Here is a 25,822-nt window from a genome sequence, read left to right on the forward strand (position 1 = left end):
TTCAACGGAAGGCAACATTTTCACCCCTCAGAATTGCTCTGGACGAGGAGGCAGCACCGGATGGGCGAAGGAGGGAGCCTCGCTTTGGCTGCGAGCCCCAACTCTTGCCAACCATCAACTGAGTATAAATCGAGATTTCTGTATAGGATGCCCCTCCCTCTACCACTTTCCTCCACCTGCGTCGGGGTGCGAGAGACCCGGTACATTTTAGAAATGTGCCTCAGCTGAGACACGTAGGCGGGCAATCTCGCAAGGACTTGCTGGGCGTGGTTACTTCCGCGGGTTTTGGCGTTCCCACATCTTTGAAGTTTGGTGAGAATCGGCAGCAACTACGTTCATTATTGTCCCAATATTTCGTTCCTAAGGGGGAATAAACTAAAAGTTGGTTATAACCTCCCTGCGACCGCGGCAGGACTCGAACCTGCAATCTTCTGATCCGAAGTCAGACGCCTTATCCATTAGGCCACGCGGCCAGCCGGCTGCTATCGTCTCTTGAGCAACTCATAAAGATGTCACCTCCGCCCACCAGCTAGCTCGGGACCAACCCACCTGCTCCTTGAGAAGGGGAGGTTGGCCTTTGGTTCGCGCGTTCCGCAGGGAGAGCCCACCCAGAAGTCCCCCTTCTCCCCCCGCGGGCGGACCGCTCCATTGGCGGCCCTCCTATTGGTCGCGCTGGGAGTCTCCCGCTTGCCTCTCGGGTAGCCGCGGGACCTAGCTGGGTGCAGACGGGAAGTTGCGGCTGCCAGCGAAGCGGACCGGCCGTGTGGAGGCCACACGCTACCCCGAGGCTGCGTAGGCCGCGCGAAGGAGGACGCCGTGCCGTGGGCCTGGGGTCGGGGGAGCCACAGACCGGGAAGCACCGTGCGGACCGAGGTTTCCGGCGGGTTCGGCGGCGGGGAGGCCGGGTCGCTGAGCGAAGGCGCGGCCCCTCCCTCTCCAGTCAGGGAGCGAGGCCCGGAGCAGGGCGGCGGCTAGTCCCAGGGCGCACCGCGGCGCCTCTGCCGGGCGCAGGCGGGCGGCGGGGCGCACGGGGGTGGTCGCCGACACCCCCTGCAGGACGCCCTCGGCCGGCTGGGCTGCGGTCCTGGTGTGGTTGGGGGTCCTGGGGGACGGCGGCCCACCCTGCGGGTTCGAATCCGGGCGCTGGCACCTCTCGACGCTAGGCCCTCGGGCCGCTCCGGTCGCGGTAATGGCAGCCACCGTTTGCGGAGCGCTTGCCAAGAGCAGGGCCGCACGACATAGGCGCCCTGTGTCCCCCAGACAGCAGCCCGGTGTGACAGGCAGAATCCGTAACCCCATTTTACAGAATAGGATATCAGGGCCTAAGGAGCTTTGCCCAAGGTCACACAGCTCGAGAGAGCCAGAAGCGGGGTTTAAAGCCGCGTCGCCCTACTCCAGATACTGCTCTCTCACTCGCTGCCCTCGGCTTCCCCACGTGCGTTCACTGACGAAGTTGCGTGGACCCCGGTTCCCCCAGGAGGGGTATTGACGTTTCCCAAGTTTTGAAGCTTAACAGAAAATGCAACTGAAGCGCCTAGCACAGTGCTGGGGACGCAGTAAATGCTCAAGGAATGATGATTATGAATATACCTATTACATATATGGTAAAATAACGCTTTATATCATCTGTCTCCTTTAGGATTTGGGGTGGAAGGCAGGCATGGTCAAACCCGTTTCACTGACAGGAGAGCAGAGACAGGACGTGTCTCTCTCCACGTCTTCCAGCCAGTAAAAGCAGCCAAGCTGGAGCCCAAAGCCCGGTGTTCTGACTCCCAGCGTGGGGGTCCTTGCACCAACCATGAGCCGCCTGCTCTGGAGGAAGGTGGCCGGCGCCACCGTCGGGCCAGGGCCGGTTCCAGCTCCGGGGCGCTGGGTCTCCAGCTCCGTCCCCGCGTCCGACCCCAGCGACGGGCGGCGGCGGCGGCAGCAACAGCAGCCTCAGCAGCCGCAAGTGCCATCCTCGGAGGGCGGGCAGCTTCGGCACAACCCATTGCACATCCAGATGCTCTCGAGAGGGCTGCACGAGCAAATCTTCGGGCAAGGAGGGGAGATGCCCGGCGAGGCCGCGGTGCGCCGCAGCGTCGAGCACCTGCAGAAGCACGGGCTCTGGGGGCAGCCAACCGCCCCCTTGCCCGACGTGGAGCTGCGCCTGCCGCCCCTCTACGGGGACAACCTGGACCAGCACTTCCGCCTCCTGGCCCAGAAGCAGAGCCTGCCCTACCTGGAGGCGGCCAACTTGCTGTTGCAGGCCCAGCTGCCCCCGCAGCCCCCGCGTTGGGCCTGGGCGGAGGGCTGGACCCGCTACGGCCCCGAGGGGGAGGCCGTACCCGTGGCCATCCCCGAGGAGCGGGCCCTGGTGTTCGACGTGGAGGTCTGCTTGGCAGAGGGAACTTGCCCCACATTGGCGGTGGCCATATCCCCCTTGGCCTGGTAAGTAGGGGCAGGGTTGGGGACATAAGCAGGCATGGGGGCCCAGCTTAATAGTTGGTTTCAGTGAACGTTTTCTGAGGTCCTGTTGTGCTGGGTGCTCACGTAGGGAGCACTGATGTGTTGAATTAGGACTAGACCCCTGTTTATGTGGGACTCACTTTCTGGTGGGAAGATCACAGGTAGTAAGCAAATACCCAAGTAAATGTCAGGCAGTAAAGGCCATGCAGAGAATCACAGTAGAGCGCTGTACATGAGACCTTCGGGAGGCCACTTAACATCACCGTGATTTGGTGCCTTTACCCCCTCTCCTAATAGCGTCATGAGAAGTTAGTCTGAAAAGTCATTTGAACAGTGTTTCTATTTGGGGAGCTATTAATTATTTTGGGCAGTAGAAAGCTCCCTTTTGTGGGACTGTCCCAGGCAGTATAGGACATTTAGCATCCCCAGCCTTTCCCATAAACGCCAGACCAACACCCCCCCGCCCCCCTGCCCCCGCCGCCAGCGTTTCCAGATGCCCCCTTGAGGTGGCATCTGGTTGACCACCCCTAGTTGAGAAACATTGCTTCCTTCCCTCAGCCTTCCAAGCAGGCATTTTGGTCCCAAACAAGTATATCCAATCTCTCTTTTCTTTTTAAATAACTTTCTAAGTGCTACCCAAGTTTCTTTTTCAAACAATGATGGCAGTACTGTTTCTCCCCTTTTTTTATTCTTCATTCCAGGATTAAAATACTATTTACAACCTTAATGCTTTCAGGCATGGCCAGCAAAAAAAGTTGGCAGTTTCTTTATTCCTATTGGAAGCTACATCTTTGTAAAGAAAGCTGCGAAATGTTAAATATGCAGTTGAAAATGGTGAAAACATGGCTAAATAGATAAGGTAGGCATTAATGGCTGAAAAGAGCAAAACTAGATGATTCTGCATTGATTGAGTTCCAGTTACAATGAGAATCACACTACTTAGAATATGTAACTTGATGGTCAAAGTAAAGGGGAATACCGGCCATCATTTGAAAAGATAAAGTAGGCTTTGGTGGCTGAAAGAAAATTAGGAAACCAGTGACAAGAAAGATTTGTTTTTTGATCTGTCGGTCATTTTTGGCCAAATTACCTCAAGTCCTCTTTTCGCTTCCTCCTCCTTTCTCTCCTTTTACCTCTCCTTTCCCTCCCTGTCCTTCCCACTCTGCCCTCATTCTCATTCCATTCTTGCCAGTGGTACTCGGGGCATTGCTTAGTTGGCCTGATGGCAGAAGTCATTGTTAAGGCCTGGGCTCATGCAGGGACCTTCCTCCTGGGAGTCTGACTGGTGGGTGGGGGTGGGTGCCACATGGTGCCTTAATAGCGGTCCAGTTTGAACCTGGGCATGCCCCTGCCCCTTAGCTGCGTAACATTAGGTACCTGGCCAGCCCACAATTTACAGTGGGAGGAGAAGCCTTCATCAGCTATGAGCCTCCCACGGGGCAGCTTCTTCCCAAAGGCTGTTGGTAAGGGCTTCGGCCATCAGGCTAGAGGGACGTCTCTCCGGCCATCAGCATTTATCTAAGATTCACAGTAAAACTAGTATTAATGGCATGGATCCCTACTCATCTTAAATTTGGCTTGCTTCTTTTTAATCACTAGTTTATAATATGGCGTCATGCACAGCTGCAGAGCTGCATCTTGACACCGGTGTGGCTTTTTATTGTAACCAAAGTCCCTGTTACCACCATGGCCTCAACGATTTGGCATTCTTTAGCCTTTTTGTCTGCGTTGTTTTAAGGGCTTTGACATGCTGAATTAAAAGGTGTGTGGGGGGGGAGGATTTCTTTCAGTCCCTTGGCTTATTTTCACCATTTGGAGTATGAGTTAGATTTTGTCAGGTTTAAAACTAGGAACCTCTTTTTGCTTTCTGTTTGAAAGAAATTAGTTTTATATGTGTTGCATCTGTTGAGGCAGATGCTCCCTTGTCCCTTCCATAAAGGTTGCAGGGAGCTCCTTCGCAGCTGTGTTGTCCACACGTGGCCTCATCACTCACTTTGATGCTGAGTGGGCCTTGATAAGAATAATCTGTGGCTTGCAACAGGCATTTCCTCAGTGGCCATTCCCCTACACCTAGCCTTGTGGCTCTTGAGCAAACTGCAGCCTTTTCCTGAATCAGTGTCAGGTCCCCAACAGGCAGCACTCATCCCCTATCCCTCCCACCCCCACCCTGTCACATACACATTTTCTCATTCTGGCACTTTCCCTGGTTCTCACTGAGGGTGGTTGCTTCTCCAAGGTGTGTGATTTGCTCCTTGTCCCCCAGAATCTTTTCAGCCGTGAGATGATTCATCCTGTACATGTGTGCAGCATTTGTCTTTTTTTTTTTTTTTTGCCAGTTCAATTAAAAAAATCACCACCTTGGGTTCTGTTATTGTCTGTCTCCTTTACTAGCACTTTGAACAGTAGCTGGTTTGTGCCTATAGACATGAGGGGTTGATAACGTTCGTAAAACTTCAGAGCTAGATGCAGACTCAGCGAACACTGGGCCTAGCAAACACCTTGATAGCCCAGGCTGTAATACAATACCTGCACGTAGGTCTAATAGCCCAGTAGTTCCATTTTTATGTGCAGAAGTTTAAAGAAGCTTTCGTAGCTCTTGCCCGCCAGCACACACACCCACCCTGCCACATCTGACCTGTAGCTGTTTGAGTTAGGAGCACCCTTTGGTCTCACTTGCGTCCCCAGCTGCCAATGTGCCATCTGGCATGTGGTGGTAGGTGTGCAGTGGGTGTTGTGGAGTGGAAGTTAAATGTCTCCATGGTGAACCTGCCTGCCTCTCACCTCCCTCAGGTATTCCTGGTGCAGCCGGCGGCTGGTGGAAGAGCGTTACTCTTGGACCAGCCAGCTGTCGCCGGCTGACCTCATACCCCTGGAGGTCCCTGCTGCTGCCAGCAGCCCCACCCAGAGAGATTGGCAGGAGCAGTTAGTGGTGGGGCACAATGTTTCCTTTGACCGAGCTCATATCAGGGAGCAGTACCTGATCCAGGTAAGGTTCATGGGGCCAACTGCAGGTTCTGGCATGGGATGGGCCAGGAGCCCTAATCTCAGTGGTTAGGGAAGGTACTGCTTTCCTGGCAAGTGTCTCTGTTGCCTTTGCTGAAGTCATAAGGGCCATCTGTTGACCAGCTGTGCCTCTGGTCTCTGTGCCTAGCTGTTTTATGTCCCCGGGAAAGCCTGGTATAGGACCTAAGTTGTCACAGAGTAATAATGGCCTTTGTCTCTGTGGCATTTTAGAGCTTAGCATGGGTCTTAAAAGTTTTGAGCCACAGCCTGGGCTCACTTCCTGCCTTAACCACCGATGACTACTGTGAACTCCTTAACATCTCTAAGTCTTGGTTTCCTTTTTTATAAAAAGGCAGAGGTAACAGAAATCTCATAGGATTAATAAGATTGGAACAATGCCTGCATGTCAAACACTCAGTACTCTGCGTGGTTTATAGTAGTGGTAATTCTTAATTTTATGGAAAGTGTTTTTTCATTATGTCTTTACAACAGCCTTAGAAGATAGGCCGGTCAGGGGAGAGCAACCTTACCCTATAGCTGAGGGTGCTGAGGCTCAGACAGCCTTGTTGACATGCTCAAGGCCACAAAGCTTTTGAGTGGCAGGGTTGGGGCCAGACCAGATAGCCCTGAAGGCTTTGTTTTGGCCAGTCTGTATCTACATTGCTCAGAGCTATTGCTGGAAGCTGGGAAGGACTTGCATGTTGGGATTGAGCCAGGCCTGCATCTTAAAGGGTGGCTAGGATTTGGGAAGGCAGGCCCCTTACAGGTGATGGGGCAAGCATAAACAAGCATGAGGATTCTGTATTTTGTGTTGAAGGCTGTGTGCTGGGAGGGGAGGCTGCTTGAAGAGCTGAGGTGGGGCTGGAGGTCCACACCACTAAGCAGAGGTGGGCTGGCCCCACAGTTGCAGCCTCCCTCCTTCCCTTCCCTTTCCTCCTCCTCCTCCTCAGGGTTCCCGCATGCGTTTCCTGGACACCATGAGCATGCACATGGCCATCTCAGGGCTAAGTAGCTTCCAGCGCAGTCTGTGGATAGCAGCCAAGCAGGGCAAGCACAAGGTCCAGCACCCCACAAAGCAAGGCCAGAAGTCCCAGAGGAAAGCCAGAAGAGGCCCAGCGGTGAGAGCATACTGCCGGGGGGCAGGAGCATAGTGCTTGGGACCCCCCCCAAACCAGCCCGTCTGGCCCGAGGCCAAGCTGATCTGCCGTGTCCGTTGCTCTGGTTCCCCAGATCTCATCCTGGGACTGGCTGGACATCAGCAGTGTCAACAGTCTGGCAGAGGTGCACAGACTTTATGTAGGGGGGCCTCCCTTAGAGAAGGAGCCTCGAGAACTGTTTGTGAAGGGCACCGTGAAGGACATTCGTGAGAACTTCCAGGTATGGTGCTGGAGGGGGCTCTGGGGAGATGGGCTGTGGCACACCCCTAGCTGCACTTGGGGAGATACAGCTGCCAGGCCTGACCCTGAGACCTGGTGGTGGTAATGGGATGGCTGCCCACCTTGCGCCTTCCTGTCACCTTGTGCCAGGACCTGATGCAGTACTGTGCCCAGGACGTGTGGGCCACCCATGAGGTTTTCCAGCAGCAGCTACCGCTCTTCTTGGAGAGGTGAGGGGGAGCCCATGTGGGAATCTTTGGGGGTCAGTGTGTTCCTGGTACCTGGGCCCGCTGTAATCAGGTGGCGCTGGTTCTATCTCAGGTTGGGGACCTTAGCTTTTCTAGGCTGAAAGAATGGAGTCCTTCTGTCCAGTGGTGTCCATCTGGACCCTGGACTCTGGATTTCTACAGAGGCCCTGGAGGGGAGGGCCATGGAGTTGTGCTTGTGTTTCATGTGCATGGTCCTGGTTTACTATGGACCTTCTCTGAACTAGATCCTTAGCCAAGGGCTTCACGTACATCGTGGTTATGTTTATTAATGAGTCTGTCTTAGGAAGTGACCCTTGTATAGCTGAAAATTCAGGTATATTTGTACCAAAGATATTGAAAGAAAAAAGAAGGGAGGAAAATTTGGGTATAACTTTTGACTCCCTCAGAGCTTAACTACTAATAGCTTACTGTTGGCTAGAAGCTTTACTGATAACATAATACATACTTTTTATGTTATATGTATTATATACTGTATTCTTAAAGTAAGCTAGATAAAAGAAAATGTATTAAGAAAATCATGGGAAAATATGTTTACTATTCATTAGGTGGAAGTGGATCATCATAAAGATCTCTATCCTTCACGTTGAGTAGGCTAAGGGGGTGGGGGTTTGGACTTGCTGTCTCGGGTGGCTAAGGCTGAAGAAAATAAGTGTGTAAGTGAACTTGCACGATCCGGACATGTATCATTTAAAGGTCAACTGTATTTTACCACCCAAGTTGTGAGGTTCAGGCATGATGTTTTTCCATGTATGGGATTATTAGCACAGTGCCTGGCACAGAGTCATTACTTCACGTGTGGCAGCCATTTTCACTTTTGCCATCTATATTTCCCACATTACCCCTGAGGATGGGATGATATTGTTCCCATTTTATAGATGAAAGAACTGAGGCTCCACGAGATGAGGTTACTTACCCAGGGATGAGTAACAGTAGAGCTGCGATTTAATGCCTTGTCTGTTTGACTTTTGAGCTGTGCCATGTCAGTGGCTGGGTTGAGGCTTGCTAAACCAGCTCAGGGATTGGGCCAAAGTCTTGCCTCCTGTGGTCATTTATGGCAGCTCCTGGTGTTTGCCTCCAAGGTGTCCCCACCCAGTGACTCTGGCCGGCATGCTGGAGATGGGTGTCTCCTACCTGCCTGTCAACCAGAATTGGGAGCGTTACCTGGCAGAGGCACAGGGCACTTATGAAGAGCTCCAGCGGGAGATGAAGAAGTCGTTGATGGATCTGGCCAATGACGCCTGCCAGCTGCTCTCAGGAGAGAGGTAGCCTGGCCTTGGGTGGGCAGGATCTAGGCAGGGGACTGGCAGGTGGGCGGCCTAGCCTTTGGCTTAGCCTTAGCCCTGCCCTAGTGGACTGGCTCTGTAGGTACAAAGAAGACCCCTGGCTCTGGGACCTGGAGTGGGACCTGCAAGAATTTAAGCAGAAGAAAGCTAAGAAGGTGAAGAAGGACCCAGCCACAGCCAGCAAGTTGCCCATCGAGGGGGCTGGGGCCCCTGGTGACCCCATGGATCAGGAAGGTGGGGAGCATGGGCGGGAGGTAGGGTAGGGTAGGGGTTGTCTCTGGGAAGGTCTTGTGATTGAGGGGGTCCTTCGAAAGGGTTGCTCCAGCCTTCTGCAGATGAGCGGGTGGGAGCAGATCTTATTGAGCGTTCCTTCTCCTGCTCCTGATTGTCTCCCCCCACCCTCACAGACCTCGGCCCCCGCAGTGAGGAGGAGGAATTTCAACAAGATGTCATGGCCCGCACCTGCTTGCAGAAGCTGAAGGGGACCACAGAGCTCCTGCCCAAGCGGCCCCAGCACCTTCCTGGACACCCTGGGTGAGCCCAGCCCACCCCCAGCAGTGTATCTAGAGTCTACCCTTGCACCATTCTCAGGACAGCCCTTGTCTGGGTTCTGGCACAGAGGCATCATGCATATGTATACTTATTGACCAGCTGCCATTCAGTCACATTGTCTTCCAGTCCTATTCTCATTTGCTCACTCTGGACCGGCTTACTGGACTCATTCAGCACAGTGTTCTGAGCACCTGCTGTGCACTGGCCCATGGCAGCCACTGGGTGTACACACTGGAGCATAGCTCTTCCTTTCCAGTAGTTCCTTTTTCCTAGAAGGAGCCAGGCATGTAGACCAGCCAGTGCAGCTAGTGTCTATAGGTAGTTCTGACTCTGCCTGGGGAAATCAAGAAGGCTTTCTTGAGAAGGTACCCCTTCCTTTGAACCTCATAGGGTGGCACAGATGAGAAAAAGCATGGCCAGGGTGAGCAGCAGGGTGCCAGCTTTGCACTTGCATGACCCTGAGAGCAAGTGTCCTGAGCGCCTTGCTAGTCTCATCCTGGGCTCAACTCTGGTGAACAGCCTGCAAGAGAGCACCCAGGAGGACTGGTGTTTCTCTAGAGGAGTGGGGAGGGCAGGTCTGCTCCCTCCTCTGGTCAGTTACCCTGGATGAAATGGAGCTTGGGAAGGAGCCCTGCCCTGGGCCAGGGTATGCTTTTTGTGTCCTGGCTTCTGACTAGTCCAGTAGGACTGACTTAGTGTCTTTGCTTTTGAAATATTCTTCTAGAGGATTCCATGGGGGTCCTGGCTAAAGCATCCCAGAGGAGGGGATGGTGGCTGTAGGCTGGGGTCACCAGAAAGCCCCAGGGCTTTGGAGGGTGGGTGGGGACATTGTGAGAGAGAGAACCTTCCCCTCAACAACTGCCCTTACCATTGTGACACTGCTGTCTTCCTGGTGGGACATAGATGGTACCGGAAGCTCTGCCCCCGGCTGGACGACCCTGCATGGACCCCAGGCCCCAGCCTCCTCAGCCTGCAGATGCGGGTCACACCTAAACTCATGGCACTGACCTGGGATGGCTTCCCTCTGCACTACTCAGAGCGTCATGGCTGGGGCTACCTGGTGCCTGGGCGGCGGGACAACCTGGCCAAGCTGCCGACAGGTACCACCCTGGAGTCAGCTGGGGTGGTCTGCCCCTACAGGTAAGGCTCAGGCCCAGGGGAGGAAGGGGCTGGAGCCTAGGGACCCCTTCCCCTGGCTGGTCAGCTCAGGCTAGTGGAAAGAGTTTCGGTTCAAGAGTCTGGGTTCAGAAGAAGGGAAAACAGGAAAAAATTTTAAACACACACACAATCTGGGTTCAGGTTTTTTTTCCCATGGCTACCCTGACACACACACACACACACACACACACACACACACACAAAACTTTGGGTTCAGGTTTTTTTTCCATGGAGTCTGGATTCAGAAGAAGGGAAAACAGGAAAAAATTTTACACACACAGACACACACACACAGTCTGGGTTCGGGTTTTTTTCCCCATGGCTACCCTGACACACACACACAAACACACACACACACTTTGGGTTCAGGGTTTTTTTCCATGGAGTCTGGGTTCAGAAGAAGGGAAAACAGGAAAAAATTTTACACACACACACACACACACACACACACACACACACACACACACACAGTCTGGGTTCAGGTTTTTTTTCCCATGGCTACCCTGACAGACACACACACAGACACACACACACACACACACACACACTCTCTCTCTCTCTCTCTGTCTCTCTCTCTCTGGGTTCAGGTTTTTTTTTTTCATGGCTACCCTTACTCTCTGGATCTCAGAGCCCTGGGAGTGAGTATGTTGAGATGTTCAGAGTGGGGAGGACTAAAGGCCCTACTCTTGGGCCCAGCAGCACAGCTGCCTTCACAGGAACATGCAGAGGGCTGTTACAAGTAGCAGGGAGATGGGCTTTTAAAAAAGTGTATATATAATTTGAGTGATAATTATGGGCCAAGCAGTGCATCCCTCATTTTTTCCCCAAGGAGTCCCATGAGCTAGAATGGTTATCCCCATGTTGTAGTTGACAAAGGCTTGGTTGACTTAAGATCACAGACCCTGAGCTTTAGACAAGCAGGTGTTGGGGAGAAACTTAAGTGGCCCAGAATTAAGAGTCCTGGCTCTTCAGGGCAGCCTGAGTCTCTTATGGGGCTATGGGACCAAGGGAGATAAGACTGGCCTTGCTCCTTTGAGCCCAAGGGTAGGTGAGCTGACAGGAGCCAGCCTGCAGCTGGGCCTTGGGTCCTGTCCTCCCCCTGCTGTGCTCTCAGAACTTCTCTTGAGACGGCAGCTCTGCAGTGTAAGAGGAACTTGGATTTGAATGAGACAAGGCCTCGAACCCCAGCCTGCTGCCAGGGTGCTGTCATTTTCAGTTTGTCAGTCAATCCCTGTCTAAAACCTGGGGAAAGTGCTGTCTGGTTCTGCCTCAGAGCTGATTCTGAGGACTAAACAAAGGGAATTGTGGAAGGCACTAGCAAGCTGCCTGGCCCAGAGTGGGCATCTGGTAATCAGAGGCTGCTGCTGCTGTTCTCTGCCCAGAGCCATCGAGTCCCTGTACAGGAAGCACTGTCTTGAACAGGGGAAGCAGCAGCTGATGCCCCAGGAGGCCGGCCTGGCCGAGGAGTTCCTGCTCACTGACAATAGTGCCATATGGCAAACGGTGAGGGCAGGCTCTGAACCTGAGCTTTGGGGAGGGGAGGTCTCTGTATTCCACCCAGGGAAGGGGCAGCCTTTTTGGGTGGGAGGCTGGCATCGATGGCTTACCCCCGACTGGCCTGCAGTGTCTGAGTACTATGCAGGGAGGGGCTGGTGGATTGGGGCCTATCCAGTCCCCTGCTTCACTGCCTTGGTCCTTGGACTGCTCCAGGTAGAAGAACTGGATTACTTAGAAGTGGAGGCTGAGGCCAAGATGGAGAACTTGCGAGCTGCAGTGCCAGGTCAACCCCTAGCTCCGGTGAGCAGTGCGCCTGCTCAGGGGTTCTCTGGGTGGGTGCTGGGTGGAAAGGGCTTCCTCTTGCCCCCCCTAGTTCTTCGCAGCCAGAGTTCCCTAGGTCTTAGGGGGGTTGGAGATGCCACCCTGCCCGGGGGAGGCCCCACATGTGTTGGAGGCCAAGGAGAAAGCCTGAGTGAGACCTCATGGCCATCTTGTCATTTCCCAGCTGATGATGACAGTTTCAGGCCCTTTTCCCACCCCCTGCTGATGATGACAGTTTCAGGCCCTTTTCCCACCCCCTACTCGATGGCCCTTGCTGAATGCAGGTGCTGGAGCAGGGCCTGATCTAGGTGTGTGGCCCTCACAGACTGCCCCTGGTGGCCCCAAGGACACCCAGCCCAACTATCACCATGGCAATGGACCTTACAACGACGTGGACATCCCTGGCTGCTGGTTTTTCAAGCTGCCTCACAAGGTGTGTCCTGGGTCATGGCCTGTCCTGTGGTGTTTCCTCATTCTGCTCAAGGCCCACAGCAGGGCTTCAGGGTGACACACCTGAGACGATCCTTTTTGTGGGAATGACTAGTAGTGGGACAGTGATTTTTCAGGCACAAACTGTCATCTCTCAGCTTTCGTTTTTCTAATGAAAGTCGGGTGGCAAGGGGCTTGGTGGTGGAATTAAATGACATGGGGCACGTCGTATGTCTGGTACGACATCTGGTACATGATAGGTTCTGCCGATTTGTTATTATGCGGGGAGCCAGGTTTGCTTGTGTCTGTGTGTCTTACGGGGCATGTGTGTGCACGTGTGTGTGCACGCGCATGCACGTGTGTGATGCAATCAGGGATTTGCCTCAGACTGCTGAGGTTCCGGGCTCAGTGCTGGGAGGAGTACAGGTACTCACGTTGGTTCCCCACCCACGGGTCTGCCACCTGCTTCCAGCCCCTGCTTCCTTTGCTCTGTCCAGGATGGTAATAGCTGTAATGTGGGAAGCCCCTTTGCCAAGGACTTCCTGCCCAAGATGGAGGATGGCACCCTGCAGGCTGGCCCAGGAGGTGCCAGTGGGCCCCGTGCTCTGGAAATCAACAAAATGATTTCTTTCTGGAGGAACGCCCATAAACGTATCAGGTGGGCCACTATGGGAGGAGTCCTGGGATGCCTTTCCCCACCTCTTCCCACCCACGGACCCCTGACTAACCCTGGATTCCCACAGAGGGCTAGCCTGGCTATGGTCTAGAGGCATGGCTACTTTTGGTCCTGGTGCCATGGACCTTGGGCAGGTCTCCCCTCTAGCTTCAGTTTCCCTGTTAATGTAAAAAGAATGGTGCTGTAGGACCATGAGAGCCCTTCGTAACTCCAACAGAACCTCTTGGTGTAACTGCTGGAGCCATGGGTTATGGCTGAGGACCATGGAGAGCTGGTGGCCTGTAAGCCCTGTTGGGGGCTGGGAGCTGGATCTTGTAGTCTGGAATGGCAAATGTATTCATCTTGAAGGCCATTTCCAAGGTGGTTGTGGCCATCGGCACACTGGCGAGCAGAGTGGGTGTTGGGATGGTGAAATCTGTGTGTAGGAAGAGGCAGTGGTGGAAGGAGCGCCTCATGGATGCCCCCTGGAGAGGAGTGGAAGCTTACTCGGAGGCCTGGCCGGTTCCCAGATGGTTTATGCTCTTGACTGGTGTATCATAGGGCCCCAGGCCTTGGCTGAGCCAGGGCTCACCTTGAGTCCAGTAATGAGGCTGGGTAATGGAGTATAGCAGTCCTGGAGGTGGGCAGGTGAGGGCCATGGTGGGATGTGGGATAGATTCTGCTTCCCATGGCTGTGCTGAGCCTCACCTTGTCTGTCCCCACAGCTCCCAGATGGTGGTGTGGCTGCCCAGGTCAGCTCTGCCCCGTGCTGTGATCAGGTATGGCCTGCTGAGTGGTTGTAGGGATAGGAGAACTGAGGTGACGTGGTAGGTCCTAGGGCCAAAGCAACCTGCTAAGATCCATTTCCTTCCCCTGCACCCCACCAGGCACCCCGACTATGATGAGGAAGGCCTCTATGGGGCCATCCTGCCCCAGGTGGTGACTGCCGGCACCATCACTCGCCGGGCTGTGGAGCCCACATGGCTCACTGCCAGCAATGCCCGGGTATGTGTCCTCTGCACCTCTGGCCCCTGCTCTTCCTCTCCCAGGTCTATAGAAACTGGGTTCTGAGGGCCTTTAAGTATTTAGTGAGGATCATGAAAAGGACCCTGTGATCTGGGTCAGGCAGGACTCTAGTTCAAATCTGGCTTCATGATTCCTGTCTACTACTTCAGTAAATGTGTTCTGGGCACCTGCTCCTGGCCAGACAATGACAGGCGTAATAGCTGCAGCTCTCATGGAATTTAGATAGGACCATGTAGGTGAGGGGTCTGGCATAGCGCTAGGCATAGAGTAGATTCTTTACCTGTCACCCCAATTGCCGATAGGTGGCCATCTCTGGAACTGTGGAATTTCAGCAGTGCTGTCTGGCATTCTCTAAAGCCATCCCCTCAGGAAAGGCTCTAGCTCTTTCTCAGTGAACTCTGGCTCCAGGAATGGGGTAGGAGGAGTCTCATTTGGGTATCTCACTCTTCCCACAGCCTGACCGAGTAGGCAGTGAGTTGAAAGCCATGGTGCAGGCCCCACCTGGCTACACCCTTGTGGGCGCTGATGTGGACTCCCAAGAGCTGTGGATTGCAGCTGTGCTTGGAGACGCCCACTTTGCTGGCATGCATGGTGAGCAGGAGCCGGGGTTGGGGCAGCCCAGCCCCTTAGGTAGCGTATTGACAGTTCTGATGAACATTGGGCAGAATGTTCCTGAGCTGCTTTTCTCACTCCTTGTCTTCCAGGCTGCACAGCCTTTGGGTGGATGACACTGCAGGGCAGGAAGAGCAGGGGCACTGACCTACACAGTAAGACGGCTACTACTGTGGGCATCAGCCGTGAGCATGCCAAAGTCTTCAACTACGGCCGCATCTATGGTGCTGGGCAGCCCTTTGCTGAGCGCTTACTAATGCAGTTTAACCACCGGCTCACACAGCAGGAGGCAGCTGAGAAGGCCCAGCAGATGTACGCTGCCACCAAGGGCCTCCGCTGGTGAGGGTCCCTCTCCCATCCACTTTAACACCCAGGACCCGAGGCCTGCTTTACTGTCCTTTAGTACTCCCATCTGTTCTATCTCCTGCCCATTACTTGAACCCTCACCTAGCCCCTCTCCTTCCACACCTGTGTAACCTAGTTCCAGGATGATTTGTCCTGTTGTGACATTTGGTTGCTTTATAGTCAGCCTTAAACAGTTTTTCCTCATGGGAGTAAAGCTATACTTTTGGTATACTGTCATCAAGTGGTAGCATCTTAATTCTGATTATGCTGCATAATCGATAATATAGGGGTTGGAAACTCAGATGCCTACAGGGAATGAGAGCAAATGGAGTGGGTGGAAGACAGGAGTTGACAGGAGGGTGCTGTGGCAAACTGGAGCATGTAGGCTGATGTTGATACTGGAGAAAGCATTACCAGGCCTCCAGGTTACTTAGCCTAGCGCTCCAATTTGTTTCCTCTGATAGTACTGCATACTGTGTGCTCAGGGCCTTAGCAGACTCTCTGGAGGGTTCCAAAAGCATTGAGGGAAGAGAGGTACAACTTCCTGAGGTACAGTACACTGTCCACATTTAATTAGCTGGCTCATTGTGGAAACCCACTTTCTCGTGAACAACTGAAAGTTAAGTATGTGATAAATGATATAGTGGTTGATGACTATAAATGCAGGAAAGGGGAACTGAGTATCGTCCAGTGGATAAAGTGAGGTCGGGTAAGGCTCATACCGTGAGCAGCATGTGCTGGTGGAGGCAAGAAAGGTGGTGGGGCTTTAGTTGTAGGCACCTTTGAAAGTGTCACAGGAGTTTGGACTGTGGGTGCAGGTGGTGGGGAAGCCATTTATGCAAGCGAGTGACGTGTCTCTGGAGCCTTCAGGCAACAAGCCTTGTGAAGTCTGCAGGTTAGATGGAAGCTGGGAGTTGTCTAGGGTTGTGGCAGTTGAGAAGGGTAAGCAAGGCCTGGCTGTTGTGTTTTCTGCTTCAACAAATGCCCCCTCCCCTTCAGGGAGTAGCCTATTCTTACCCCTATCCCCCTAAATCTAGAGTGATGGCCCTTGCTGCCTCCTGAATAAAAGGCCCGTGTTGATCATTGGGCAATTCAGTGTCTAAAGAAACAGGACAGTAGGAATAGTGGTGGCTCGTGTGCTGGAGTCTTTGTCCTTTATTGGGCTACCATGGGGTGGCCCAGGCTTTGGGGCTACAAAAGCCTGGGCTGCATCTCTTTCTAGCTCCGTGATCCTAGGCAAGGGACTTAGCCTCTCTGAGCCTGTTTCTTCCTCTGAATAAAAGCCTTTAGGGGACTGGCATGATGCCAGTGTTTTTAAAAGTTGAAGTGATATGTGAACATTCCTTGCCAAGGCACTAGCGTAGCACAGGAAGCACTCCCGTGGAATGATGGTGATAACACTACCCCCAGGTATCGGCTGTCAGATGAGGGCGAGTGGCTGGTGAGGGAGTTGCACCTCCCAGTGGACAGGACTGAGGGTGGCTGGATTTCCCTGCAGGATCTGCGCAAGGTCCAGAGAGAAGCTGCAAGGAAGTAAGAACCTTCTTTGTGTTAAAGATGGAGGGAGGGGTCTGGGCTTGCCCCAGAAGAGCTTGGATGCTTTGCTTTTCAGCTCTGAAATGCTGAAAGACAAAGTCTGCCCTCTGTTTCTGGTCCCATAGGTCACAGTGGAAGAAGTGGGAGGTGGCTGCTGAACGGGCGTGGAAGGGGGGCACGGAGTCAGAAATGTTCAATAAGCTTGAGAGCATTGCTACGTCTGACATACCACGTACCCCGGTGCTGGGATGCTGCATCAGCCGAGCCCTGGAGCCCTCGGCTGTCCAGGGAGAGGTATTTTGCCACCTTTGGAGCATGGGCAGAGGGGCCCCAGGGAGGGCAGGGCAGAGCTCCCTGTGGACCTTACTAATGTTTGTAGGTAGGGTCAGAGTGAAGCTTCTCTTGGGGCTTCTACCCTAGAGTTAATTGGTATGTAGCATAGTCTCTTTCACCTCTGCCCACCTTCTCTTCCCAGTTTATGACCAGCCGTGTGAATTGGGTGGTACAGAGCTCTGCTGTTGACTACTTACACCTCATGCTTGTGGCCATGAAGTGGCTGTTTGAAGAGTTTGCCATAGACGGGCGCTTCTGCATCAGCATCCATGACGAGGTTCGCTACCTGGTGCGGGAGGAGGACCGCTACCGCGCTGCCCTGGCCTTGCAGATCACCAACCTCTTGACCAGGTATGCGGGGCCCGTGGCCTCTAGCCTGGCCATGTGCTCCTATGTGGGGCTTTGGGTGAGCGTTCCTTGGGCCAGACTGGGCAGTTTTGAGTTTTCATCCCCCTAGAAGTGAATGTTTCAGCTTCTTATTTCTAATTTTTAAAAAGTTTTTTAAAAGTCCTAAAAAGACTAGCCTCAATTTTTAAAAAAAGAGTTCTTGGGTTTGAAAATGTGAAATACCAAGACTGATCATTGAGGAAGCAGTCAGGTTAGGGGAATTGTTCCAAAGGGTGGTACTCACATTTTCTATTTTGAAAATCAAATGACAGAAGCCTTTTCTCATTTCATAGAAAATTGAGATGTTTTTCTTTCTCCCATAAATGTTTTCTTTCTTAAGTGCCAAAAGTTTGTTATTTGACTGCTAAGAGAAAACACTGTTAATGGGGACACTCAAATGTGATTTTTAAAAATATCTTACATATTTTATATATTGAGTTGTATTTTCTTGTAGTAAAATTCCTAGTTCATATGGATGAATTAAATATTACCGTTCCATGTTGATCTGCCACTCAGAACCAGTTTGGGAACCATGATCTATCCTGATTATTGGGTAAATAACAGATGTTTACAATATTCAACAATGTTCCCATTGCCCTCCTAATCATCTCCGGGGGGTTATGCTTAAGAAAGCTAAAAGTCCTCATTTATGCTTCAAACTCTGGCCCAATTGGAAGTGATTTTGTATATTAATAAAGTGGACCAAACTGGAAAAAAAAAAAGTGTTGAGTCCATAATTGCATTTCATTATCTCAGTGGGAGGTTAGGCTGCTGGATGGAAAACAGTGCTGGACCTTCACCTTTCTTGACTTAGCTAAGTGAGCAGATGGGGTGTTGGTCCAGGGGAAGCCCTACTCTAAGGGGTGTGGGATCATTGCTCCAGGAGTGATGCGTCTGTGTTCACAGGAGGGGCATGACTATGAGAGGAGATTGGGTCTCTTTCAGGTGCATGTTTGCCTACAAGCTGGGTCTGAATGACTTGCCCCAGTCAGTCGCCTTTTTCAGTGCAGTCGATATTGACCGGTGCCTCAGGAAGGAAGTGACTATGGATTGTAAAACACCTTCCAACCCAACTGGGATGGAAAGGAGATACGGGATTCCCCAGGGTGAGCACAACACATTTGTTCCTCATTACACATGGGATCTGAGGTGGACTAGAAAGTGGGTCTTGGGGAACAGGAAGCTTGGGGTCCCAGAGAATCTACTCTTGACTCATGCTATATTCTAGGCTAATTTCAGTGTATGAGGTGCCCTGTGTCCACAGTGAATGTGATACGATGTTTCAAAAATGAAGACAGCAGAGCTTCAAATATTCTACATGTCCCTGTCCCCTACTTCAACCACAGCAGAAATGTTTAAAGAGGATTTATTCTATAGAGTGCATTCTTAGGTGACAGAAAAACAAACTGTGCTTTAAATACCAAACAAGTAAATCAGAAAGCTTATTTTCTATTTAGAATGTATCTATGACACTTATTTTATATAAAAAGAAAACAGACCCTCCTAACATGTAATATTACCATTCGTGGCAATTGTTCTCAACCTTTCACTCTCCTTTCGACCTTAGCATTAAGCTCCTTTGCTCACTTCTGAGCTCTCAGTTATAGTTCTTGAGGTGGTATCCTAACCAATTTGCACTATCTTTCAGGTGAAGCGCTGGATATTTACCAGATAATTGAACTCACCAAAGGCTCCTTGGAAAAACGAAGCCAGCCTGGACCATAGCACTGCCTGGAGGCTCTGTATTTGCTCCCGTGGAGCTTCATCGGGGTGGTGCAGGCTCCCAAACTCAGGCTTTCAGCTGTGCTTTTTGCAAAAGGGCTTGCCTAAGGCCAGCCATTTTTCAGTAGCAGGACCTGCCAAGAAGATTCCTTCTAACTGAAGGTGCAGTTGAATTCAGTGGGTTCAGAACCAAGATGCCAACATCAGTGTGGGCTATAGGACAAGGGCATTGTTGCTTGTTGGGTAAAAATGAAGCAGAAGCCCCAAAGTTCACATTAACTCAGGCATTTCATTCATTTTTTCCTTTTCTTCTTGGCTGGTTCTTTGTTCTGTCCCCCATGCTCTGATGCAGTGCCCTAGAAGGGGAGAGAAGTAATGATCTAACGTGATAAACCTGCTCCAAGGCAGTGGAAATAAAAAGAAGGAAAAAAAACTATCTTCTCATCAAAGCCTGTGTTAGTCATGCTTTCCCCCCTTTCCCACTCACAGGAGGTAATTATGTTGAAGAAGAGGAAGGAGTCCTCCAAAGTGTAGAGTAAGGCAGTGCTGCCACCTTCTCTTAGGACTTTTGCTATACTGAGGATACTCATGGGACAAAATGACAAGAAGCCATTGACATCAGAATGCTACATGACTCCCGAGTGCAGCTGCCAAGTGGGTAAAGGGAGTGGATGGGGCCAGGTACATTAGAGCCTGGAGTGTGATCATCTGAAGAATGCATGCTCAAAATTCTGAAATCTAGGGCACTTGTATATAAACTTCCAGTTTTGAAATGGAGTGGGCTACTGATTTGCTACTTATTAGACAAATCTAAGATGAAAATTTTAGGTGCTAGAAGTAAGGAAACATTGGGTTCTGTTTCAAAGATGGTGCAGGGATGGGGATGTGGTACTGTCACTGGTAAGGGTGAAGGGAGAGGAACAAACCACAAGGGAAAAGGATAAGACACTGGCATGAATTGGAGGAAGCCTTAACCCAAACTAATGAGTGGCCTTTGAATGAGGGCATGACATGAGAGGTAAACTAGTTTTCTGAGCCAGACTGCTATAGCTGGTCATCATCCAGTAGTTTAAAAGATTAACAGGAAGAGGACCCGCAGCAGGACATTGCTTTGTTACCACCTACTTCCTGGAAGTGTTTGTTTACCAAACAAGTCGGGGCAACTTCATAGGATTTTGTGTGGTCCAAAGTTTACAACCCTTCTGAGAGTCCTTGGCTCTCATCTTTGCCTGATCACCTTTTAGCCCTTTCCCAGTCTGTTGCCCTTCCACGAATCTGTGACTGTTCCCAGATAGATAGGCTGCTAATCAGCTAGGAAGAGTGGCTGGGCTCCAGACAGAAGCCAGCACTGACCTCTTCATTTTCATCTTCGCCATCCTCTCGAAGAACCATGTCTAGGATGTTTCCTTTGATCTTGAAGTCTCGTGAGGTGCTGAGCTTCATGTGCTGCATCAGGTTCACCTGTGACAGGATTGTGAGCATGGGACATGTCCTGCCAGAACGGCTTAAGCCATTTTTAGTTCACCTCTGAGAAACCTTTCCATTTCTACCTAAAGCAAGCACACACCCACTTCCTTCTGTATGCTGGGGTTCAGGCCATCAGATCAGGAACAGCAAAGAGGCTGAGTGTGGTGGCTCATGCCTGTAATCCTAGCACTTTGGGAGGCCGAGGTGGGAGGATCACTTCAGGCCAGGAGTTTGAGACCAGCCTGGGCAACATAGTGAGACCCCATCTCTACAAAAACAAACCCAGTAAACTAGTGGGGTATAGTGGCATATGACTGCAGTCCCAGCTACTCTGGAGGTGGAGGCCGGAGGATCACTTGAATCTGCACTCCAGCCTGGGTGACAGAATGAGACATTGTCTCAAAAAAAAAAAGGGGGGGGGGGGGGGGATGGCAAACACACAAATGGCCCAGAGTCTTTTCCTCCATTGTAGTTGTGCTGCTTTAGTTTGCCAGATCTGTCAAGAAGGTAAATGGGAATGGTAGCACATAATAAGAGAATGTTTACCTTGGACTTCTTAGAAAGGTGGATGAGAAATTTTTCATACTGTTCAATGGCAAAGATGAGGTTAGGGATTGGCTTGGTTTCCCGAAGAACTCTGGCCTAAGGGCAAAGAACAAAAGACTTAAATTTCAGGTTCAACAGTTTTTGAAGTTTTCCTCTGAAGCTGTCACAAAACCGTATGGCTTTAGGGGAAAACTAGTCTGTCTCCCAATCAAATGCAGTTGTACTTATATACCAGTAATCTAAAATTTTTGGCAGTTCAAACTGGAAGGACCCAAATGCCAGTAGAGGTAATTGCACTGATCCATTTCATTTATAATTCCAGTATTTGTTATTATCTAGAGAATGGCTGAGGAGGGCAGGATCATTTGCAGAAATTTAGTTACTTTTCTGACTTGATATTCTTAAGCCTATTTTGGCCCTAGCTCTATTTCCTTGTTCTGGTCTGGATATGAATTTTTACTGCTGGGATTATATATCTTTCCCTCTAACTTGAATTGTAATTTGTAGGTCCTACATTTTTTGTGTGTGTGTGTATATGTGTGTATATATATATATATGTGTGTGTGTGTGTGTGTGTGTGTGTGTATATTTTTAACCCATGAGGATACTGTACACATTTTTTTTAACGCTATCTTGGAGATAATTCCAGAGAGCTGAACATTATTTTTTTCGTATCTCTCCAGTATAAATATACTATAACCTATTTAGCCAGTCCTCTATTAATGGATATCTTTGTTTCTAATATTTCACTTTTATAAATAATGTTGTGAGGACCATCCTGTACACAGGCCTGTATATCCTAAAAGTGAAACTGTTACATCAGAATGTGTATGTTTATCTCCTGGGATTCAGTAGTCATTGCTAAGCCTCTGGAGAGGCTGTACTGATTTTCACCTTTGCCAGCAATGTAGTAAGTGCCTCCTCTCCTGTACCCCCGCTGACTCTTACACATCTTTTAGGGAGCACCTTTTGCATTCACCAACTTTACCTAAAAATAATTTCTCCCAATTGAGTATCATAAGTTATTTTACTATTTCTATTTCAACTCAAGATTTTCTGGTGCTTCCTGAATAAAACATGTTTTTGGTTCAGAGGAAAAATAAGATGCTCCATCTGATCATAAAATCTCTGAGTTGAGAATCAGCCATGTATATAATACACACACATACATTTTTTAACAGCTTTATAGAGCTACAATTCATATACCATACAATTCACTCACAGTGTGTTTTTTCAGTATTTGCAGTTGTGCAACCAGCATCACAGTCAATTCTAAAACATTTTCATCACCCCCAAAAGAAATTCCATACCCTTTTTAGCTGTCACCCCAGTCTCCCCATCTTCCAACCCACCTAGCTCTATGCTACCACTAATCTAGTTTGCCTTTTTAGATTATTCTGAGCATTTCATGAAAATAGAATCATACAACACGTGGTCTTTTTGTCACTGGCTTCTTTCGCTTAATGTTTTCAAGGTTCACCAACAACCATATTTTAATGGTCAGTGTCAGCAGCTTACCATGGCTGTGGCAACGGCAGCAGGTTTCTCCTTTTTCTCTCCCGTATAGTTCAGGCTCTTACTCTTATTCTAAAGAAATAGAAACACATTCTTTTATTCCTGATGATTTTTCTGTAGAGCTAGCATGCTAGTGGTAATTTTTTTTTTTTTTTTTTTGAGACAGCTTTGCTGTCACTCAGGCTGGTGTGCAGTGGTGCGATGTCGACTCACTGTAACCTCTGCCTCCTGAGTTAAGCGATTCTTGTGCCTCGGCCTCCCTACAGGCACGTGCCACCACACTCAGCTAATTTTTGTATTTTTAGTAGAGACGGTGTTTCGCCATGTTGGCCAGCTGGTCTCGAATTCCTGGCCTCAGGTGATCTGCCCGCCACAGCCTCCCAAAGTGCTGGGATTACAGGCCTGAGCCACCATGCCCACCAACTAGTGGCAATTTTCTTAGAAGGTAATTACACAGGGTATAAGGACCAAGTCTGGAGTAAATAGGACTATCTGTGCAACAGATGTTAGAAAATGGGGAGAAAATGTGATGCTTTGTAATCCTCAGATATTTTTTCTTTTTTAATTGTTGGGAGGTTTACAATCTGTTGTTAGAGCTGGCACATGGAAGTTGAAGGCAGGACTATTACTGCACTGGGTCAGCCAAGGGGCTGGTGAGGTACTAAATAATGGTTAAAATGGGGACTGTCATGGTGGTAGCAGGAATAGGCATTTCTATTTCTATTTTAGCCAATGGGCTAAAAGGATTCCATAAAGGAGAGGAAGCTGAGGAGGCTGCTGCAGGGCCCTGCAGTCTTCCCACTTACAGGCAATCATCAGATATATTTTATTTTCGTTACTCAGCAAAGCCAAAACCAGATATATTTTATGTGCAATGGGTTATCATGCTCAAGAAGGGTTTAAAGGGTCACAGAACACTTCCCTGTGTTGTAAATTATGGGGTAATAAAGAGCTCCTGGAGAGGGATGAAGAACTAATAAAAGGAACCAAAAGTGTAAGATTCTGATAAAAGCAAAAGAAAATCAAGACTTGAGTCAGGAGAGACTGGGGAGAAAAACCACCCAAATATAAGGTACAGAAATGTAGGAAGCTTTTTACCTCAAGGGGAGTTCTAAACCTTCTTAGGAAGGGAACATACCGTGCTCCACGAGGACAACAGAATAAAGAAACAGACCTGAAAATACAGAGAGGCTCTGCAACTGGAGCCATGACAGAAACAGGAGGCTTGTTCCACATGCCGTGTTCTGGAAAATAAGGAACTGTAGACATTCCAGGGGGGCTGGTATGCAGGAATCTGTTTTTGGCTGGGAGGCAGGGTAGAGGGTGAAACCCTATTAAGTGGGGGGCAAGGAAGCAGTCACGGATCGACCTCACTGCCCAAGTGGGAAGTGAACCATCTTCCCAGAGGTTGTGTCCAAGATGGGGTCCTGCTGAACTCCTTAGATCAACCCTGTTCCCTGCCCATTCCAACGGATCTGGGCAGGACTAAAATTAGAGCTGGAAGAGAAGCATCTTTTTTTGAGGTGGAGTTTCGCCCTGTCGCCCAGGCTGGAGTACAATGGTGCGATCTCGGCTCACTGCAACCTCTGCCTCCCAGGTTCAAGCGATTCTCCTGCCTCAGCTTCCCGAGTAGCTGGGATTACAGGCACGCACTACCATGCCCGGCTAATTTTTTTTTTTTGAGACAGAGTCATGCTCTGTTGCCCAGGCTGGAGTGCAGTGGCATGATCTCGTCTCACTGCAACCTCCACCTCCCGGGTTCAAGCAATTCTCCTGCCTCAGCCTCCCAAGTAGCTGGGATTACAGGCGCCTGCCCCCATGCCCAGCTAATTTTTGTATTTTTTTAGTAGAAATGGGGTTTCACCACGTTGGCCGGGCTAGTTTCGAACTCCTGACCTTGTGATCCGCCTGCCTCAGCCTCCCAAAGTGCTGAGATTACAGGTGTGAGCCACCGTGCCCTGCTATTTTTTGTATCTTTAGTTGACATGGGATTTCACCATGTTGGCCAGGCTGGTCTCAAACTCCAGACCTTGTGATTCTCCCACCTCGGCCTCCCAAAGTGCTGGGATTACAGGCTTGAGCCACCACTTCCGACCCTTGAGAAGCATCTTTTAAAGGTACACAGTTCTGGGCAGGATGCTAAGAGTTGAAGCAATGGTTTTCGTTGCTTTCTTCCCATTGAGATCTAAGGAACTGGGGAAATAAAGGGGGGGCTACAAGAGAATTAACAGTTCACTGAGAGATGTGGAAAATGCAATCCCCATTTCTAGATAAGGGTTTGAGTTAATGGAACCATGCATGAGCTCTTGCCCAGGGGCACTCATTAAATACATCTCACAAAAACAGAAAAATGTAAAATGTTTGCCTGCAGATCAGCTGACTTGTCAGTAAGGCTTTAAGTCAATTATGGATGGAGGAGGAGGAAAATGCCTAGGGAGGAAATGAAACATTACTGTGTAATGAGGGGAAAATAATAGCAGTCTAGGAAGTAGTAGTGATTCCCAGAAGAAAATACTTGAGAATGGGGTCAGAAACACGAAAATCAAAACCTTCCAACATTTTACATGTCAACAAGTATCAGGTATGACTCTAGAGCAATGATTGACTAACTATAGCCCATAGTATAAATCTGGCCCACTGCCTGTTTTTGACAAGAAAATTTCATTGGAACATAGCCATGCTCGTTTATTTGTATGTTGTCTATGGCTGCTTTTATGTTCTAATAGTAGAGTTGAGTAGGTGTGATAGAGACTGTATGACCCACATTTACTATCTGGCCCTTTACAGAAAAAGTGTGCCAATTCCTGCAGTCGAGTTTAACTAGCTGGGTTCAAGTCTCAGATCTGCCTTTTACTCATGGTCTGTTCTTGGGCATTCTGATTAACCTCTCTAATCTTTTCTCATCATGCATATGGGGATAACTACTAATCATAACCTATAGCGAGGATGAATGAGATGATGCATGAAAAGAGCTTAACACATCAGACACAAGGTAGAGGTTCTCTAAGCATTACCTGTTCTAATAAAATGATTAGACAATGTGACTTTTGAATCATAACAAGGGTAGTAAGTAGGATTTAACAGCAGTATTTCCCAAACTGTACTCTATGGAACATTATTCTGCCAAATAGTAACATTTGTTATTTTTTAAAAAATGTTCTTGAATAGGTCTGAAAACTACTAATGAACATACTGTTGGAACTCTCAGCACTGTTTTTATTTTTCTTGAGACAGGGTCTCACCCTGTTGCCTTGGAGTACAGTGGCATGATCATGGCTCACTGCAGCCTGCAAGTCCTAGGCTCAAGTGATATTCCTGCCTCAGCCTCCCAAGTAACTGGGA

The 25,822-nt window shown here is 50.0% G+C and overlaps 2 protein-coding genes and 1 non-coding gene across 15 annotated transcripts in view; 1 reads left to right on the plus strand and 2 right to left on the minus strand.

The window, feature by feature from the left end:
- Positions 1 to 400: 400 nt before the first annotated feature.
- Positions 401 to 473, minus strand: TRNAR-UCG (transfer RNA arginine (anticodon UCG)). The gene has a single exon. It is a non-coding gene; the product is annotated as a tRNA-Arg (tRNA).
- A 614-nt stretch (positions 474 to 1,087) lies between these two features.
- Positions 1,088 to 19,025, plus strand: POLG (DNA polymerase gamma, catalytic subunit). 7 transcript variants are annotated; one of them, XR_009209542.1, is made up of 22 exons: positions 1,089 to 2,430; positions 5,239 to 5,434; positions 6,402 to 6,569; positions 6,682 to 6,828; positions 6,978 to 7,057; positions 8,176 to 8,358; positions 8,462 to 8,613; positions 8,787 to 8,913; positions 9,835 to 10,071; positions 11,472 to 11,592; positions 11,800 to 11,886; positions 12,233 to 12,340; positions 12,834 to 12,994; positions 13,717 to 13,770; positions 13,879 to 13,996; positions 14,473 to 14,608; positions 14,722 to 14,968; positions 16,385 to 16,507; positions 16,636 to 16,804; positions 16,986 to 17,194; positions 17,685 to 17,783; positions 18,176 to 18,270. XR_009209542.1 is itself a non-coding variant. In XM_032175351.2 (22 exons), the coding sequence occupies exons 1-22, from the start codon at positions 1,799 to 1,801 to the stop codon at positions 18,953 to 18,955; spliced, it is 3,693 nt and encodes a 1,230-aa protein (XP_032031242.1). In that variant the 5' UTR covers positions 1,090 to 1,798; the 3' UTR covers positions 18,956 to 19,025. The 7 variants fall into 7 exon arrangements, 6 of the variants coding, with proteins under 6 accessions (XP_058283100.1, XP_032031242.1, XP_032031245.1 ...); XM_032175351.2 differs by lacking the exon at positions 17,685 to 17,783 and adding an exon at positions 18,879 to 19,025 and having other exon boundaries at positions 1,090 to 2,430; positions 18,176 to 18,336; XM_032175354.2 differs by lacking the exons at positions 16,385 to 16,507; positions 17,685 to 17,783 and adding an exon at positions 18,879 to 19,025 and having other exon boundaries at positions 1,090 to 2,430; positions 18,176 to 18,336.
- FANCI (FA complementation group I) overlaps positions 18,660 to 25,822 on the minus strand; it is a 116,666-nt gene continuing 109,503 nt past the window's right edge. For all 7 annotated transcript variants that reach the window (XM_058427110.1, XM_058427111.1, XM_058427112.1 and 4 more), the window contains 4 exons: positions 22,484 to 22,552; positions 20,966 to 21,061; positions 20,306 to 20,413; positions 18,660 to 19,308 (listed from right to left, as the gene is read on the minus strand). In XM_058427110.1, the coding sequence (XP_058283093.1) occupies positions 19,246 to 19,308; positions 20,306 to 20,413; positions 20,966 to 21,061; positions 22,484 to 22,552 (336 nt within the window). In that variant the 3' untranslated portion in view covers positions 18,660 to 19,245. The remainder of the gene's footprint in view (positions 19,309 to 20,305; positions 20,414 to 20,965; positions 21,062 to 22,483; positions 22,553 to 25,822) is intronic.

Source organism: Hylobates moloch, unplaced genomic scaffold (genome assembly GCF_009828535.3).
Source record: "Hylobates moloch isolate HMO894 unplaced genomic scaffold, HMol_V3 SCAFFOLD_14, whole genome shotgun sequence".
In the NCBI taxonomy this organism is placed as follows: Eukaryota; Metazoa; Chordata; class Mammalia; order Primates; family Hylobatidae; genus Hylobates; species Hylobates moloch.

Excerpts from the sequence above, each read along its gene's own strand:
- POLG (XM_032175351.2), top strand. The coding sequence starts at position 1,799 with ATGAGCCGCCTGCTCTGGAGGAAGGTGGCCGGCGCCACCGTCGGGCCA. Across the intron at positions 2,431-5,238 it reads GCCATATCCCCCTTGGCCTG|GTATTCCTGGTGCAGCCGGC; the intron begins GTAAGTAGGGGC and ends CACCTCCCTCAG. Across the intron at positions 10,072-11,471 it reads GGGGTGGTCTGCCCCTACAG|AGCCATCGAGTCCCTGTACA; the intron begins GTAAGGCTCAGG and ends TTCTCTGCCCAG.